At 42.7% G+C, this 15,460-nt stretch overlaps 1 protein-coding gene across 4 annotated transcripts in view; it reads left to right on the forward strand.

Annotated features, from left to right (window-relative positions):
• ABCA5 (ATP binding cassette subfamily A member 5) overlaps window positions 1-15,158 on the forward strand; it is a 172,155-nt gene extending 156,997 nt beyond the window's left edge. For all 4 annotated transcript variants that reach the window (XM_077253455.1, XM_077253451.1, XM_077253452.1 and 1 more), the window contains 7 exons: window positions 1,680-1,755; window positions 1,836-1,930; window positions 2,015-2,134; window positions 2,232-2,381; window positions 3,010-3,089; window positions 5,133-5,188; window positions 9,769-15,158. In XM_077253455.1, coding sequence (XP_077109570.1) covers window positions 1,680-1,755; window positions 1,836-1,930; window positions 2,015-2,134; window positions 2,232-2,381; window positions 3,010-3,089; window positions 5,133-5,188; window positions 9,769-9,873 — 682 coding nt within the window. In that variant the 3' untranslated portion in view covers window positions 9,874-15,158. The remainder of the gene's footprint in view (window positions 1-1,679; window positions 1,756-1,835; window positions 1,931-2,014; window positions 2,135-2,231; window positions 2,382-3,009; window positions 3,090-5,132; window positions 5,189-9,768) is intronic.
• Window positions 15,159-15,460: the final 302 nt, after the last annotated feature.

Genomic DNA, 15,460 nt, shown 5'->3' on the forward strand with positions numbered 1-15,460 from the left:
CTATTCGGTAAGCGCTATAGCTATTTGGATAAGGAGTTATCCAAAGCTATTTGCTCATCCCTAGTCATTATCCATTTGTAGAAGCCATCCTCTTTTCAACTTCAACTTTTTTACAGATGGTGTTATGCTTGCATTAAGAATTTGTTGAAATTTCATTGAATCTATTCTTCCCTCTACCCGTGAAATGTTCTTTGTGCCATTGGTTGCAACACAAACCCAAAGCATGACTGATCCACCCCCATGCGTAATAGTTAGTGAGATGTTCTTTTCCTGAAATTCTGTGCCTTGTTTTCTCCACACAAACCTTAGATCAGGGGTGGGTAACAGATTCCTGGGGACCACAGTGCTTGGGCCAGCAGTGGTGTTTTGATGGCCAACAGGTTAAGTAAGTTCTGAAACTTTGGTCAAAACTATCTGAGCACACAAATCTCCAAGGATTCCCAAACTTTTGCCTCCACTGTCTTTCCTTTAAGTAATTTTTAAAATGTAAAAGATGAAGGGAAAAAAAAAAAAAATATATATATATATATATATATATATATATATATATATATACACACACACACACACACACGTGCACATACAAAATTTTTGCCTAAAACATAGGAAATGTGTCATCTTTCACTGTAGGCCTTTTAGAGATCATTTCATCTTCAGCTTGCTTAAAGGTACCTTCACACGAAGCGACGCTGCAGCGATAGCGTCGCTGTTTGATCGCTGGAGAGCTGTCACACAGACCGCTCTCCAGCGACCAACGATGCCGAGGTCCCCGGGTAACCAGGGTAAACATCGGGTTGCTAAGCGCAGGGCCGCGCTTAGTAACCCGATGTTTACCCTGGTTACCAGTGTAAAAGTAAAAAAAACAAACAGTACATACTCACCTGCGCGTCCCCCAGCGTCTGCTTCCTGACACTGACTGAGCTCCGGCCCTAACAGCACAGCGGTGACGTCACCGCTGTGCTTTCACTTTCACTTTAGGGTCGGCGCTCAGTAAGTGTCAGGAAGCAGACGCTGGGGGACGCGCAGGTGAGCATGTACTGTTTTTTTTTTTTACTTTTACGCTGGTAACCAGGGTAAACATCGGGTTACTAAGCGCGGCCCTGCGCTTGGTAACCCGATGTTTACCCTGGTTACCAGTGTAAAACATCGCTGGTATCGTTGCTTTTGCTTTCAAACACAACGATACACAGCGATCGGACGACCAAATAAAGTTCTGGACTTTATTCAGCGACCAGCGACATCACAGCAGGATCCTGATCGCTGCTGCGTGTCAAACGAAACGATATCGCTAGCCAGGACGCTGCAACGTCACGGATCGCTAGCGATGTCGTTTCGTGTGAAGGTACCTTAACTGTTCACAATAACATTAATGACCAGGGGTGTCCACACTTTTACATGCCACTGTATACTGCAGTCATTCAGTATTAAAGTATATAGTTAATTTAACAGTTTCTTATGAAGCCCAGCTGTGGTCTGAACTTCATATGCGTACAAGGGGAACAGCTTTGGGCTCTCGGCTGAAATAGCAAACCATTGGCACTTTGCACCTTGGTTACACAGCTGGGATTGGAGCTGGCTCTGATCTCTGCTGTTGGAGGCAGGTTCTGGCTGTATGACACAGCTGACGCGCAGCCCACTTTTATTGCTGTTCTCACCTCTCATGGCTTCTCTGATTATAGGATAGTAGAAACTCTGGACATGAAGGAAGATCTCTGTAAACCAGCTAAGAAGCTTTCCTTGGGATCCCAGCGAAAGGTGATTTTAAGCCTTTTAGGCCTGAATTGTAGATAAACAATTGTCAGGATAGGCCTATGAATATACTGTTTCCTCTCCAGTTGTGTTTTGCACTCAGCATGCTGGGGAATCCTGACGTCGTCCTGTTGGATGAGCCCTCCAACGGCATGGACTCCAAGGCGAAGCAGCGCATGTGGTGAGCACGGCTTGACTTTGCGATGCTTGTGTATAATTTTTTTTTATGGCTGTGTCATTACTCACAACTGTCATGTATCTTCAGGCAAGTGATACGGTCGACATTCAAAGGCAAAGAGCAGGCGGCGGTGCTAACCACGCATTTCATGGAGGAGGCAGAAGCTGTGTGCGACCGGGTGGCTATCATGGTATCCGGGGAGCTGAGGTGGGTGCAGTCCATGGATATATCGTATGATCTATCACGAAGGAGATGTTTCTGAGATGTAACATGTTATTTAGTTCGTCCTTGCCTTTCATTCCAGATATATCGGCTCAGTTCAGCACCTGAAGAGTAAGTTTGGTCGCCATTTCTCCTTAGATCTGAAGCTCGATGCTGACTCGGGAATGCAGCAGATGGAGCTCCTGCATCGGGAGGTCCTGAAACACTTCCCCAATGCCAGCCGCCAAGAGAGGTATGATGAGGCTCACCCGGATCGCCCTTACTGCCCCGAATTGGGTAAAGATGACAGCTGTCAGTAGGATTGATTGCAGGGCGCCTTAGGGTTTTAACGGCAGGCAGGGGCTTTATGAAGTCTGACATCTTTGGGGCTCAATAGAAGAGCGCTAACAGGCCAAAACACTGCAATACAGAGATATTACGCAAATTCTGCGTGAGCCCACCACCTGCGGGACTATGATTAGCACCCCCCTACAGCTCTGATGCCATATTGGGCAACCAAGTAACAACCACATCCAGTATCTTCTCACTTCCTACATGCCTCGTGTTGTCCTAATGCGCACCCTGCGCTCTCCTGTGTGCACAGAAGAGACCAGGTCCTATGGTGCCACCTATTGGAGGTGGCACTTCTAAAAGTCAATATCTGCCCATGCTACATAATATCAAGAGTGTAGACCCCAACCAAAACTTCCATTTACAAACAGATAGTACAAGGTTTTTAAACCCTTCGACAGTGCAAATATTAGACTGGTTGGCTGGGTGAGAGGTCTTTGCCAAAGTGTATAAGGGGTACAGTTCCTCCTTTTTAGGAAGACTTATAGGCCATGCAGTTCTCCCTAATAATATACTTGTCCTGATTTCAGATTTGCCTCCTTGATGTCATACAAAGTTCCTAAAAGTGACGTCCAGTCTCTGTCACAGGCGTTCTTCAATCTGGAGCAAGGTGAGAACATCATTCTTTATTATGGTGCATCAATGATTGAAGGTGGCTTAGAAAAATTCCTTTGGGGCTAATTGAAGGCGATCTAGAAAAACTCCTTGGGGGCTGATTCATTAAGACCGACATAGCACACAATTACACTGCACCAGCCTTGCTGGAGTACAAGATGCTGAATTAGGCACACATGCGCCTGTGTGAGCTGCACCAGAAATGGTACTCGTTAGTCGCTGGAACATTTTGGCCCTTATAGACCATCAGAGATCTGATACTCATGATCATCAATATTTAATCCATTCCAGTTATAGCATGTACATGTACGTTCTTTGTCAGAGGTGGGTGTATGGAGCCGACTTAGAGGCTGAGCCTACTGCTTACAAGGCGAGTGTCAGCTGTGTTATACAGCCAGCACCTACCTCTAACAGATGTGATTGGAGCTGGCTACCATCAAATAAATAAGGCAGCACTCTGTAGCGCCATAGCTTGCAAACATTAAATATGAAAATTGAATTGCATTAGTGCACTAGAAATATGAAAAATTGAGAAAGCTTAGCGCATAAATTGGCCAATTCATGTGTACATGGTAGCCACGTTAAGGCGTTTCTCGTTACCAGGACCTAACAATGCCAATCCTCTCTTAGAATAAAGTCTTCATCTGTATGGGAACCTGTGAATCCTCTCTTAGACTAAAATCTATATCTCTGGAGGGGTAAGGTCCTGCTGTGATTAAAAACGCCTGAGGCTAAGAGGCGGAGTGCTCAGTCAGAAGGCTAATGAATACAAACTTAAAAAACTGACCTTCACATCCAAACATAGACTAGAGTCACCAACTCATATACAATCAAATAAATAAGGCATAGCTTACAAACATGAAATATGAAAATTGAATTTTCATATAGTACACTGAGGATAGGGAATATGAAAGTGACAGCACCACCCAGGATCTAAGCACAATATTAAAAATATCACAAATAAAAGTGCAAAATAGAGGCACTCACCAAACTGAGCTTGAAGGAACAGCGTATTGGCCCTGGGCGAGTGTCCCAAACCAAGGTCCTAGTTGCTCGGTCTGCTGCACGGCTCCTGGTCAACGGGGCGATCCTCAGTCATCCGCAGGTGAAAAGTAAAAAGATGCAGAAGCCCAGTCTGGTGCCAGCGCTCCAAAAAATTGTAACATGATAGATCGGCTTAATTAAAAAGATATTTATTCTGAAATGTACCGAGTAAAAACAACGCATTTCGGCTTAAAAAAAAGCCTTCATCAGGTAAAATATACATCCATACTGGAACAATAACCATGTCGGAGGGGTGTTTGTTACTAGCACCAATCCTTCACTTAATTTGCTTACTCCTCTTAATTGGTTTAACTCTTTAGCACAGGTTGATAAAAGATATAATTCACTAAGAGGAAAAAGGAACTTATATGTAAATGTGAACCACATATCTTAAAAAGTTATGCTCTAGTGAAAGGTAATACATTATAAATACATTATAAAGCCTAAATAAAAAAAACAACAAAAAATGTATAATAAACCCGATCGCTGTGTCAATAGGTATAGCATCTCTAAACTCCCCCCCCCTCCAAAAAATGTAATACAAAGTGATCAAAACGTATGTGGCACCAATAAAAATGACAGTGACAAAAATTTAAAAAAGTCAGGGGTCTCTGAGAACAGCGTCACAAAGCAAATATTTTCATACAAAGTTCAGAATTTTTTACGCCCCTAAAATAATAAATAAAACTAAATAAGTTAGGTGTCATCGTAATCATATTGACCTGGAGAATTCTGTTCCAAGATTATTTTTATAATCTAAAATCTATAGCGTAATTGTTTTTTTTTATTTAGATATTTTTGTATTCTGTTTTTTAGTACATGATATGGTAAAGTGAATCGCGTTATTCAAACCTACAACTCGACCCTCAAAAAATAAGCCCTCCTACGGTTAAGTCGACGGGAAAAAAAAGTTATGGGTTGGGAAGATTTCTTCAAGAGTTAACATAGGTGTTATGTATTAAATTGAGATTTATTTTCTACCCATTTTCTCCAGTGAAGCGATCATTCAACGTAGAGGAGTATAGCTTTTCACAGTCAACGCTTGAACAGGTAATGTTGGGTTAATATTTAATTGAGCTTTTCCAACTTGTGTAATATACTGATAGATCGCATAAATGACTGGGTGCCGCAGACCCATTCTAAAGAAGCAAATATTGCTGTGCTGGGAATAATGCTAGTTTTTGTGCCATCTTACTGATATTTAGGGCATATTGACTACTTTAATTACAGCCAGTGCTACTTGTGAGGTTAGCTCTCAGTCCACAAGAGTTAAAGGGGTTCACTACTCAGACAACCCCTTCACAATTACAATATCCCCCCACTCAGAATAAAAATGCCTTATACTCATCTCCGGTCTGGACATCGTTCCACCGCTATTGGGTCTCCCAGGGCTAGCATGAAGTTATGTCACATAAACCCTGCAGCCAAGCAGCGACTGCTAATGAGCCACTTCACTCTCACTTTTTTCAGAGAAAGTCACAGCTCTCACTTTTTCCGGATATCAGTTTTGTCCGAAGGAAGTGAGAATGACGCAGCACATTAACGGTTGATCATTTGGCTGCATGGTTCACTTGACATAACATCATGCCAGGCCCATGAGAAGAAGTTGCTGGAATGAACCAGAAGTCGCTGGAATGACACCGAAGGTGAATATAGGCTTTTATTCTACGTAAAGGAACATTGTAATTAAGAAATGGTTGTCTGAGTAGTGGACAACCCCCTTTAACCCCTTCCCGACCTTTGACGCCACGTAGGTGTCATGAAAGTCGGTGCCAATCCGACCTGTGACGCCTATGTGGCGTCATGGAATGATCGCGTCCCTGCAGATCGGGTGAAAGGGTTAACTCCAATTTCACCCGATCTGCAGGGACGGGGAGTGGTACTTCAGCCCAGGGGGGGTAGCTTCACCCCCCCGTGGCTACAATCGCTCTGATTGGCTGTTGAAAGTGAAACAGCCAATCAGAGCAATCTGTAATATTTCACTATGAAAACTGGTGAAATATTACAATCCAGCCATGGCCGATGCTGCAATATCATCGGCCATGGCTGGAAACACTGGTCTGCACCCCTTCACCGCCACCGATCTCCTTCCCAGTCCTCCATCCTGTGCTCCGCTCCCCTCCGTCGTCCTGTCCGCTCCCTCGTCCTCCTGTCCGCTCCCCCCGTGCTCCGATCCCACCCCCTGCTCCGATCACCCCCCCGTGCTCCGATCCCCCCCCCCCCCTCATACTTACCGAGCTTCCCGGTGTCTGTCCGTCTTCTCCACGGGTGCCGCCATCTTCCAAAATGGCTGTCGCATGCGCAGTGCACCTGCCGAATCTGCCAGCCGGCAGATTCGTTCCAGCTACATTTTGATCACTGTGATAAAACACATTTGATCACAGTGATCAAAATAAAAAAAATTGTAAATGACCCCCCCCCCTTTATCACCCCCATACGTAGGGACAATAATAAAATAAAGAAAATATATATTTTTTTTCCAATAGGGTTAGAACTAGGGTTAGGGGTAGGGTTAGGGTTAGAAATAGGGTTAGCGTTAGAATTAGGCTATGTGCACACGGTGCGGATTTGGCTGCGGATCTGCAGCCGATTGGCCGCTGCAGATTCGTAGCAGTGTTCCATCAGATTTACAGTACCATCCGCTGTGCCCATGGTGCGGAAAATACCGCGCGGAAATGCTGCGTTGTATTTTCCGCAGCATGTTAATTCTTTGTGCGGATTCCGCAGCGTTTTACACCTGCTCCTCAATAGGAATCCACAGGTGAAATCCGCATAAAAAAACACTGGAAATCCGCGGTAAATCCGCAGGTAAAACGCAGTGCCTTTTACCTGCGGATTTTTCAAAAATGGTGCGGAAAAATCTCACACGAATCCGCAACGTGGGCACATAGCCTTAGGGTTGGAATTAGGGCTAGGGTTGGAAATAGGGTTAAGAAAAGGCTTGTCGTTAGAGTTATGGTTAGGGGTGTGTTGGGGTTAAAGTTGTGGTTGGGGTTAGGGTTGGGGTTAGGGTTGGGATTAGGGTTAGGGTTGGGATTAGGGTTAGGGTTGTGGTTAGGGTTGTGATTAGGGTTATGGCTAGAGTTGGGATTAGGGTTAATGTTGGAGTTAGAATTGAGGGGTTTCCACTGTTTAGGCACATCAGGGGTCTCCAAACGCAACATGGGGGCTCACCACACATCTAGATTAGTTCCTTGGGAGGTCTAGTTTCCAAAATGGGGTCACTTGTGGGGGAGCTCCAATGTTTAGGCACACAGGAGCTCTCCAAACGTGACATGGTGTCCGCTAATGATTGGAGCTAATTTTCCATTCAAAAAGCCAAATGGCGTGCCTTCCCTTCCGAGCCCTGCCGTGCACCCAAACAGTGGTTTACCCCCACATATGGGGTATCATCGTACTCAAGACAAACTGGACAACAACATTTGGGGTCCAATTTCTCCTGTTACCCTTGGGACAATAAAAAATTCCGGGCTAAAAATCATTTTTGAGGAAAGAAAAATTATTTTTTATTTTCACGGCTCTGCGTTATAAACTTCTGTGAAGCACTTGGGGGTTCAGAGTGCTCACCACACATCTAGATTAGTTCCTTGGGAGGTCTAGTTTCCAAAATGGGGTCACTTGTGGGGGAGCTCCAATGTTTAGGCACACAGGGGCTCTCCAAATGCGACATGGTGTCCGCTAACAATTGGAGCTAATTTTCCATTCAAAAAGTCAAATGGCGCGCCTTCCCTTCCGAGCCTTGCCGTGCACCCAAACAGTGGTTTACCCCCACATATGAGGTATCGGTGTACTCAGGAGAAATTGCTCAACAAATTTTAGGATCCATTTTATCCTGTTGCCCATGTGAAAATGAAAAAATTGAGGCTAAAAGAAATTTTGTGTGAAAAAAAAAGTACTTTTTCATTTTTACGGATCAATTTGTGAAGCACCTGAGGGTTTAAAGTGCTCACTACTGTATGCTTCTAGATAAGTTCCTTGGGGAGTCTAGTTCCCCAAATGGGGTCACTTGTGGGGGAGCTCCGATGTTTAGGCACACGGGGGCTCTCCAAACGCGACATGGTGTCCGCTAAAGATTGGAGCCAATTTTTCATTCAGAAAGTCAAATGGCGCTCCTTCCCTTCCGAGCCCTGCCGTGCGCCCAAACAGTGGTTTACCCCCACATATGAGGTATCAGCGTACTCAGGACAAATTGGACAACAACTTTCGTGGTCCAGTTTCTCCTTTTACCCTTGGGAAAATAAAATAATTGTTGCTAAAAGATCATTTTTGTGACTAAAAAGTTAAATGTTTATTTTTTCCTTCCATGTTGCTTCTGCTGCTGTGAAACACCTGAAGGCTTAATAAACTTCTTGAATGTGGTTTTGAGCACCTTGAGGGGTGCAGTTTTTAGAATGGTGTCACTTTTGGGTATTTTCAGCCATATAGAACCCTCAAACTGACTTCAAATGTGAGGTGGTCCCTAAAAAAATGGTTTTGTAAATTTTGTTGTAAAAATGAGAAATCACTGGTCAAATTTTAACCCTTGTAACTTCCTAGCAAAAAAAATTTTGTTTCCAAAATTGTGCTGATGTAAAGTAGACATGTGGGAAATGTTATTTATTAACTATTTTGTGTCACATAACTCTCTGGTTTAACAGAATAAAAATTAAAAATGTGAAAATTGCAAAATTTTCAAAATTTTCACCAAATTTCCTTTTTTTTCACAAATAATCTCAGAAATTATCGACCTAAATTTACCACTAACATCAAGCCCAATATGTCACGAAAAAACTGTCTCAGAACCGCTAGGATCCGTTGAAGCGTTCCTGAGTTATTACCTCATAAAGGGACACTGGTCAGAATTGCAAAAAACGGCCAGGTCATTAAGGTCAAAATAGGCTGGGTCATGAAGGGGTTAAAGAGAACCTGTTACTTGCTCAAGATATTGAGTTGAATAGCTTGTAAAAATCCATGATCTTCCCTGATTCTGCTGCTCTTTTCCATTTTACTCTACATTTCACCATTGCAAAGATATTCACATTTGTTTCTTCTGGAGCACAGTATGTGAAATCTTTACTTGTAGCTCAACTGGGCGATTCTTCAGAGTTTTGGGGTGTGTGCTGTCACCCCTCAGTCCCAGACACTGCCAATCACACTTTAGCAGCTTCTCAAAGTCCTCAACTGCTTGAGCTGTGATTGGCTGTGTCTGGGAGGGGGACGTGTTGGCACATGCCCCCAGGGAAGACTCTGAAGAAATACCTAGTTTGACTGTATCTCATAGTGTGCTCCAGAAGAAACAAATGTGAATATCTCTGCAGTGGAGCGACACAGAGCAAAATGAAACAGAGCGGCAGAATCGAGGAGTTGAGGGCATTTATAACATGGTATTTATCTCAATTTTTTTGAGCAAATGACAGGTCCTCACTTTGAGGGTTATAATGAAGGCAAGCAAATGTAGAAATGTTTCTGCGATTTGTCGAAAAAAATGCTATCTTCTATCATTTTTTAACGTTTAATCATAATCACATTATGACAATTTTAATTGGAGGTTCTGCTGGATATCCGTCCAGGGTTATTCTTTCTTTCTGGGGGATGGTTAAATGCTTACATCATTGCAAAATGCCAATTCTTTGTGACTTTGCCACCCGCAGGTGTTCATTGAACTTGCCAAGGAGCAGGAAGAAGAAGACAATTTCGCCACCATGAACAGCACCCTCTGCTGGAACAGGAGACAGGAGGATAGGGTTGCTTTCTGAGCGCTGCATAACAAAACCCAAAAAACTGCACCTGTGCAAGCCTATACAGCAGCTCCGCTTCAACTCTTGCCTGAGGGACCAATGGCACGATGTTTTGGTGCGACGTTGCCGACCCCTTTCCGGCAGAGGATGTCTTCGAGGACCGCACTGTGTCTGTTTACCCCTGTGTGCTGCGTTTACTTGAAAACAGGAGGGCTCTGAAATTCAGGTTTTTAAGGGATCATAAGCACCTCATGAGTAATTTAGTGCTTTAACCTGCTGCAGGCATTCCACTACTACCCCATCGTCTTGTAACCTATATATGGGATGAGTTGTCTCGTCTTACGAACCCCAAGTCTTCCCCGTCCCCATGAATGTTTCCACCACGTAGGGACAGTGAACAATGCCCCCCTTTCTACTTCAGCGCCATCGTTGGTATCTGCTACTGAGAACCAAATTTAGAAATGTAGTATTTTTTTTATTACAAGTTCTGGAACCCCCTTAAAGTGCGGCAGGGCTGCCCCCCAATGTAGCTGACTTCCCAGCTGTGTGGTGTTAGCAGGAATCATTGCCTCTCTAGATCAGGGGTGCACAACCTGGGGGCTACATATGGCTTGTAATGCCATTGTGTGCAGCCCCCCAATCACCTGGCTGCAGACATGCTTCCCGATGTCAGAAAGAAGACAGAAGCCCCCCTATACACAATAGATTAACCCCTTCCTGATGGGGCCATTTCTCTTTTTTTAATTTTTTTCCTTTTCCAAGAGCCTTAACTTTTTTTTTTACGTCATTGGCGTCCAAGGACTTGTTTTTTTGCGGGACAGATTATTATTATTTATTTCTATAGCACCATTGATTCCATGGTGCTGTACATGAGAAGGGGTTACATATAAATTACAGATATCACTTACAGTAAGCAAACTAACAATTACAGACTGATACAGAGGGGTGAGGACCCTGCCTTTGCGAGAGGTATAGTTTTATATGACACCATTCATTTTACAATATAATGTACTGAACAACATTTCAGTTGGGGTGAAATGGTGAAAAATATTGTTTTTCTTTTTTTTTAAACCTTCTTTCAATTTTATTGTATTCATTATACAGTAAAAATGACCCGGTGGTGTAATTTTCCAGCTCAGCACAATTACGGTAATCCCAAACTTTTTTTTTTTTTTACTAACACTTTAGTGATTAAAAAAAGTCTGACCTTAGCAGAACAAAATTTAAGAAAATTGTTTTCAGAGAATGTAACTTTTTTCTTTTTCTATGCATGTTGCTGTATGAAGGGTTGCTTTTTATGTACCTAGCCGTAATTTTTCTTGTTCCACTTTGGGGGCATAGAAACTTTGCATTTTTGGGGACGTTTTTAGCATCTCAATTTGTTTTTCTCTGTTTCACCTAACAGGATAAATGCTAACTTTTGATCAGACTTTTACAGATGAAGTGTTACCAAATATTATTATTTTGTAATATTATTTTAATTTAATTTTAAGAACTTTTTAAAATCCGTTTGAATTTTTTTTTTTTCTTTTTAGTTCCCCCTGGGGGACTTAAACATGAGATCAGGTTCCCTCAGCGAAAGCCACAGCTACTTGGCGTGACCGGATGTCCCTACCTGTGTGGTGAAAGTAACGAAAAGTTGGCTGCGTAGATTTTACTAAAATGATCTGCTTGGACTATGTATTTGAGTAGTACCTTCGTATTAATCCCAGTGGATAGGGCATAGCTTTCTAACTTGAGAATACCCCTATAAATGTATGTATTTGGGGCTAAAAATCTATTGGGTTTCTTAAATTTTTTGCCTTCTTTCACTGTCTATTGGTGACTGCAGAATGAGTTAACTGAGAATCGGTCAGTGAGCTCAATCGGATTGACTGAATACTCTTTTATGTGTCTTTTTCCGAGCTCCTCTCCGCTAATTTATGACCACAGACCACGTCAAAGTTGAATGCTCAACGAAGAACCTGTAAAGGCCAAACGGTGCAAGATTTTTTTTGTGAACACTAATTGCAAATAATATTTTTAGCCCCAAATACATGCCTTCGAGTAGAAAAGAAAAATAATAATGATAATTGTCCTCAAAAGCAACCCCTGTAAATGATGCTGAGCCCACTTCATACACACAGTCACACAGCCTGTCAACCAGGAGGGAATGATCGGATACTTTGAATTTAAACTATTTGTTCTCTGTGGGAATAAGCCTCCGCCAGCATCGCCTGGCAGCTGCTTACTCCCCATAGACAACACATGCAAACCGAGTCAAGCCAACTGTGCATGAATATAGGGAAAGGCGGTCGGCGAAACAAGCATTTACGACCCATTATGTACTAATGGTGCATTGGGTGGGGAATTAGTTCAGTTTGACCCCCAGACGTAAAAAGGTTGTGCACCCCACCCCTGCTCCAGAGACAGAGATCATAACACTCTGCACTACCTGCTTTGACCAATAGGTGGCATCAGTGTCCAACCTTTCATTCTGTATTGATTGCCCATATTACCCTTCAGATGTCCGTGATTAAAGTGCAAGTGAGGCGCTATAAAAAGTGTTGAAATGTCTTGAGTGTTTCATGGGAGAAACACTGTATCTGCACTGAAAGTAACTTTATTATTATTATTATTATTATTAGTTGTTTTTTTTAACAATGTGATACCCGACAGTACAGGGGGGAAGATGAGTGTTAATTTTTCGTTAATAGAGTAATTTTCTTTTTTAAATGTTTCTTCTCAGTCGCTGCATTAACTTGTCCGACCTTCACGCATTTGTGCCTGCGAGACTTTGCTATGTAAGTTTACCAAGCAAAGAAATATTAGCAGAGAACGACCCGTCCGGCGCGATCTCCCGCTGTAGAGGGTAAGGTTAGAATTCCTGGGAATGGAGAAGCACAATTATAGAAGAAAAGAAAAAAATATATATATATGTCCAAACATACATTATAACCTGACATTGATTTAAAGGGAATTTTCCAATTTTTTTATAAATGGAGTTTAGTCACTTTCTGCAACTTTGGGGCGGAAAATAAAGTCACAAGACCTGTGCTTGCTGTCAGTGCATGTGTTGATGAAATCTGTCCTGCTTGCATTCCCATAGGGGTATTCCTTTATTTTGGATATGCCATCACTTTATGATCAGTGGGGAGCAACCTATGGAACCCTGAGTCCTAAGAATGAAGGTGATTTAGTGCCGCATCTTCTAAATTGCTTCCATTTTTTAATGGGAGGGAAGGAGCGATTCAAACATTTTTTTTTTATATATATATTTTTACTTTATTTTTTGTATGCCTGATAGAGAACTTGTACCTTCAATCGATTGATCAGTTTATATTATATGCTTCGATACTGTAGTAAAAATCACAATCTCCTATGAAGCGCAGCCTCTTGGGGTGGGGGGGATGCTGAATGACACCCGAACCGATGCCTCACTGGCATTGCGCCCCTTAAATACCGCTGTCAGAGATTGACAGCACTATCTAAGTGGTTAAACGGCTGACTCCGATCACTGCTGATAAAGGCGGTGGATGGCTGTATAACCACATAACCCTTGATAGTACGTCATGGAACGGAAAGTAGTAAATGGAGCCATGCTTCAGTTTCCTGGGTGGGTGACCTGTGTAGAAAAAAATCAGAGAAGAGCTAGATCAGAACTCAGCCCCTTCATTCTTGGGATCGCAGATGGTCACATTGGTCTGACCCTCAGCATTCAGTAAGTTATCCCCTGTCCTATGGATAGGAAATTACTTTCAATTTATTAAGATACACTTTCAAAAAGTAATGACGCATCTTTGCCAGATTGGAATACCCCTTTTTAATGCACCTGAACAAACAGGATAAGTTTTCAACCTTTGAATGAAAGAAAATGTAAAATGCAGCCATTCACTCACAGCAAGCATTCACAAGACCAAAAGCTGCATATATTGTATTTTTATAAATCCTGGAAATCTTTTAGGAACATACTATTTATTGTTTTCTTTTACCTGGTATTAAAGGGAATCTATTGCTGTGAAATCTGACAGCAGAATGATGTAGGTGCAGAGACCCTGATTCCGGCGATGTATCACTTAGTTTACTGAGTGCAGCAGTTGTGTTAGAATCACAGTTTCCTCTGCTGCAGATCTAGCAGAGCTCTGAATGCTGACCTGTGTATAACCCTGCTCACATCACCGATTGGCCGCTTTCTGTGTACAATGTGCATAAGCAGAAAGCAGCCAATCAGTTGTGGGGGCGTGGCTGGACCAGAAGGCACAAGACACCTAGTCCTGTAGTGATAATCTCCTGCTGATAAAACTCTGGTTATAATGAAACCACAAAATACAGCCCAGTTAGTGACACATCGCTGGAATCAGTGTCTGTGCCCCGACAGTATGCTGCTCTCAGATTACATGACACAACCTGCTGATAGATTCCCTTTAACAGACAGCACTTATTCCCAGAATTCATAAGCGGTCTAGAGGGGCTTCCAGGACTTGCGTAAGGATATAGCGAGCAGACGTATATGTGCATATATTGCTGACATTTTTTTAAGTCATAATGGGAAAGATAATTAATAATTGAACTACCTTAGTATAATTCTGGGCAGCAAAAATATTTTTTTTATTGGCTCCATGTTTCCTTCATGTCCTTTTCTTTTTGATTTTGAAACAGAAGCATAGAATTAATACAACTGGTAAAGTGCAATACAAATTTACGATCACCCCTGGCACATATGGTTGGGACCTCATTTAGGCAACTCCAATGCGTCCGTATTACGCCCGCAGTTCCAGTCCCGAACAGCATCATAGGGCTCTGTCTCAGTCTACCCAAAGTCGGGCCAGGATTGCTGTCATAAGACAGGTGCTAAAATGCCTTTATATTAGTCTTGGCCTCAACCAACGAATATTAGGCTGTATTGGCACACTCCAATGCTGTGATGTCGAGGACCCAAAGCAGCAAAACGCCAGCAGTGAACAGTATGGGAACTACTGAGCATCAGGATACTATGTTGATGTGGCCGTGGGGTAGCAGTTCCCAGTATTGTCTATACTGGGATAAACTAAAGAACATGTCATATACAAAATGACCACAAAAAGAGACGATTGTAACCCGAATGTTTCCTGACAACTTGCCTTACAGAGAAAATCCACCATTTTTTTTTTGCAATGCATGAAATGACCTGATACAAGGTGCAGTATTGGAAATACTGTGTGAAGGTATCGCAAAAGCATCGGTTTCATCAAATACCTGAGAAGGCTTTTGTCTTGTGCAGCACATCTGTGTTTCACCTTGGAAATGATGTTATCGAGAAATAAACATGGATTGCACTGATATTAAGAAATACATGAGCTTGTCTGTCGTCTCTTGCATGGAAATGATGAAAACAGATTGGTTTACACTTGCAACACAACCTGGGAGCAGCTTTACTCCATAGCACATGTTTGGGAAGGCAGGAGGTGACCCACTTGAAAGCTCAGTCTTCCAATTTAGCATGAACTGGTAGACAACTGAGTGTAACAGTGGAGAAGGAGGTAGGTAAGCCAAGGTCAGTCATAGAGGTAATGGTAGATACCAGAAGGTAGCAATGGAATACAAGGCAGGGAAGCCAAGGACCATCACAGAGGTAATGGTAGATGGA

The sequence above is a fragment of the Ranitomeya variabilis genome, chromosome 4 (assembly GCF_051348905.1).
Source record: "Ranitomeya variabilis isolate aRanVar5 chromosome 4, aRanVar5.hap1, whole genome shotgun sequence".
NCBI lineage: Eukaryota > Metazoa > Chordata > Amphibia > Anura > Dendrobatidae > Ranitomeya > Ranitomeya variabilis.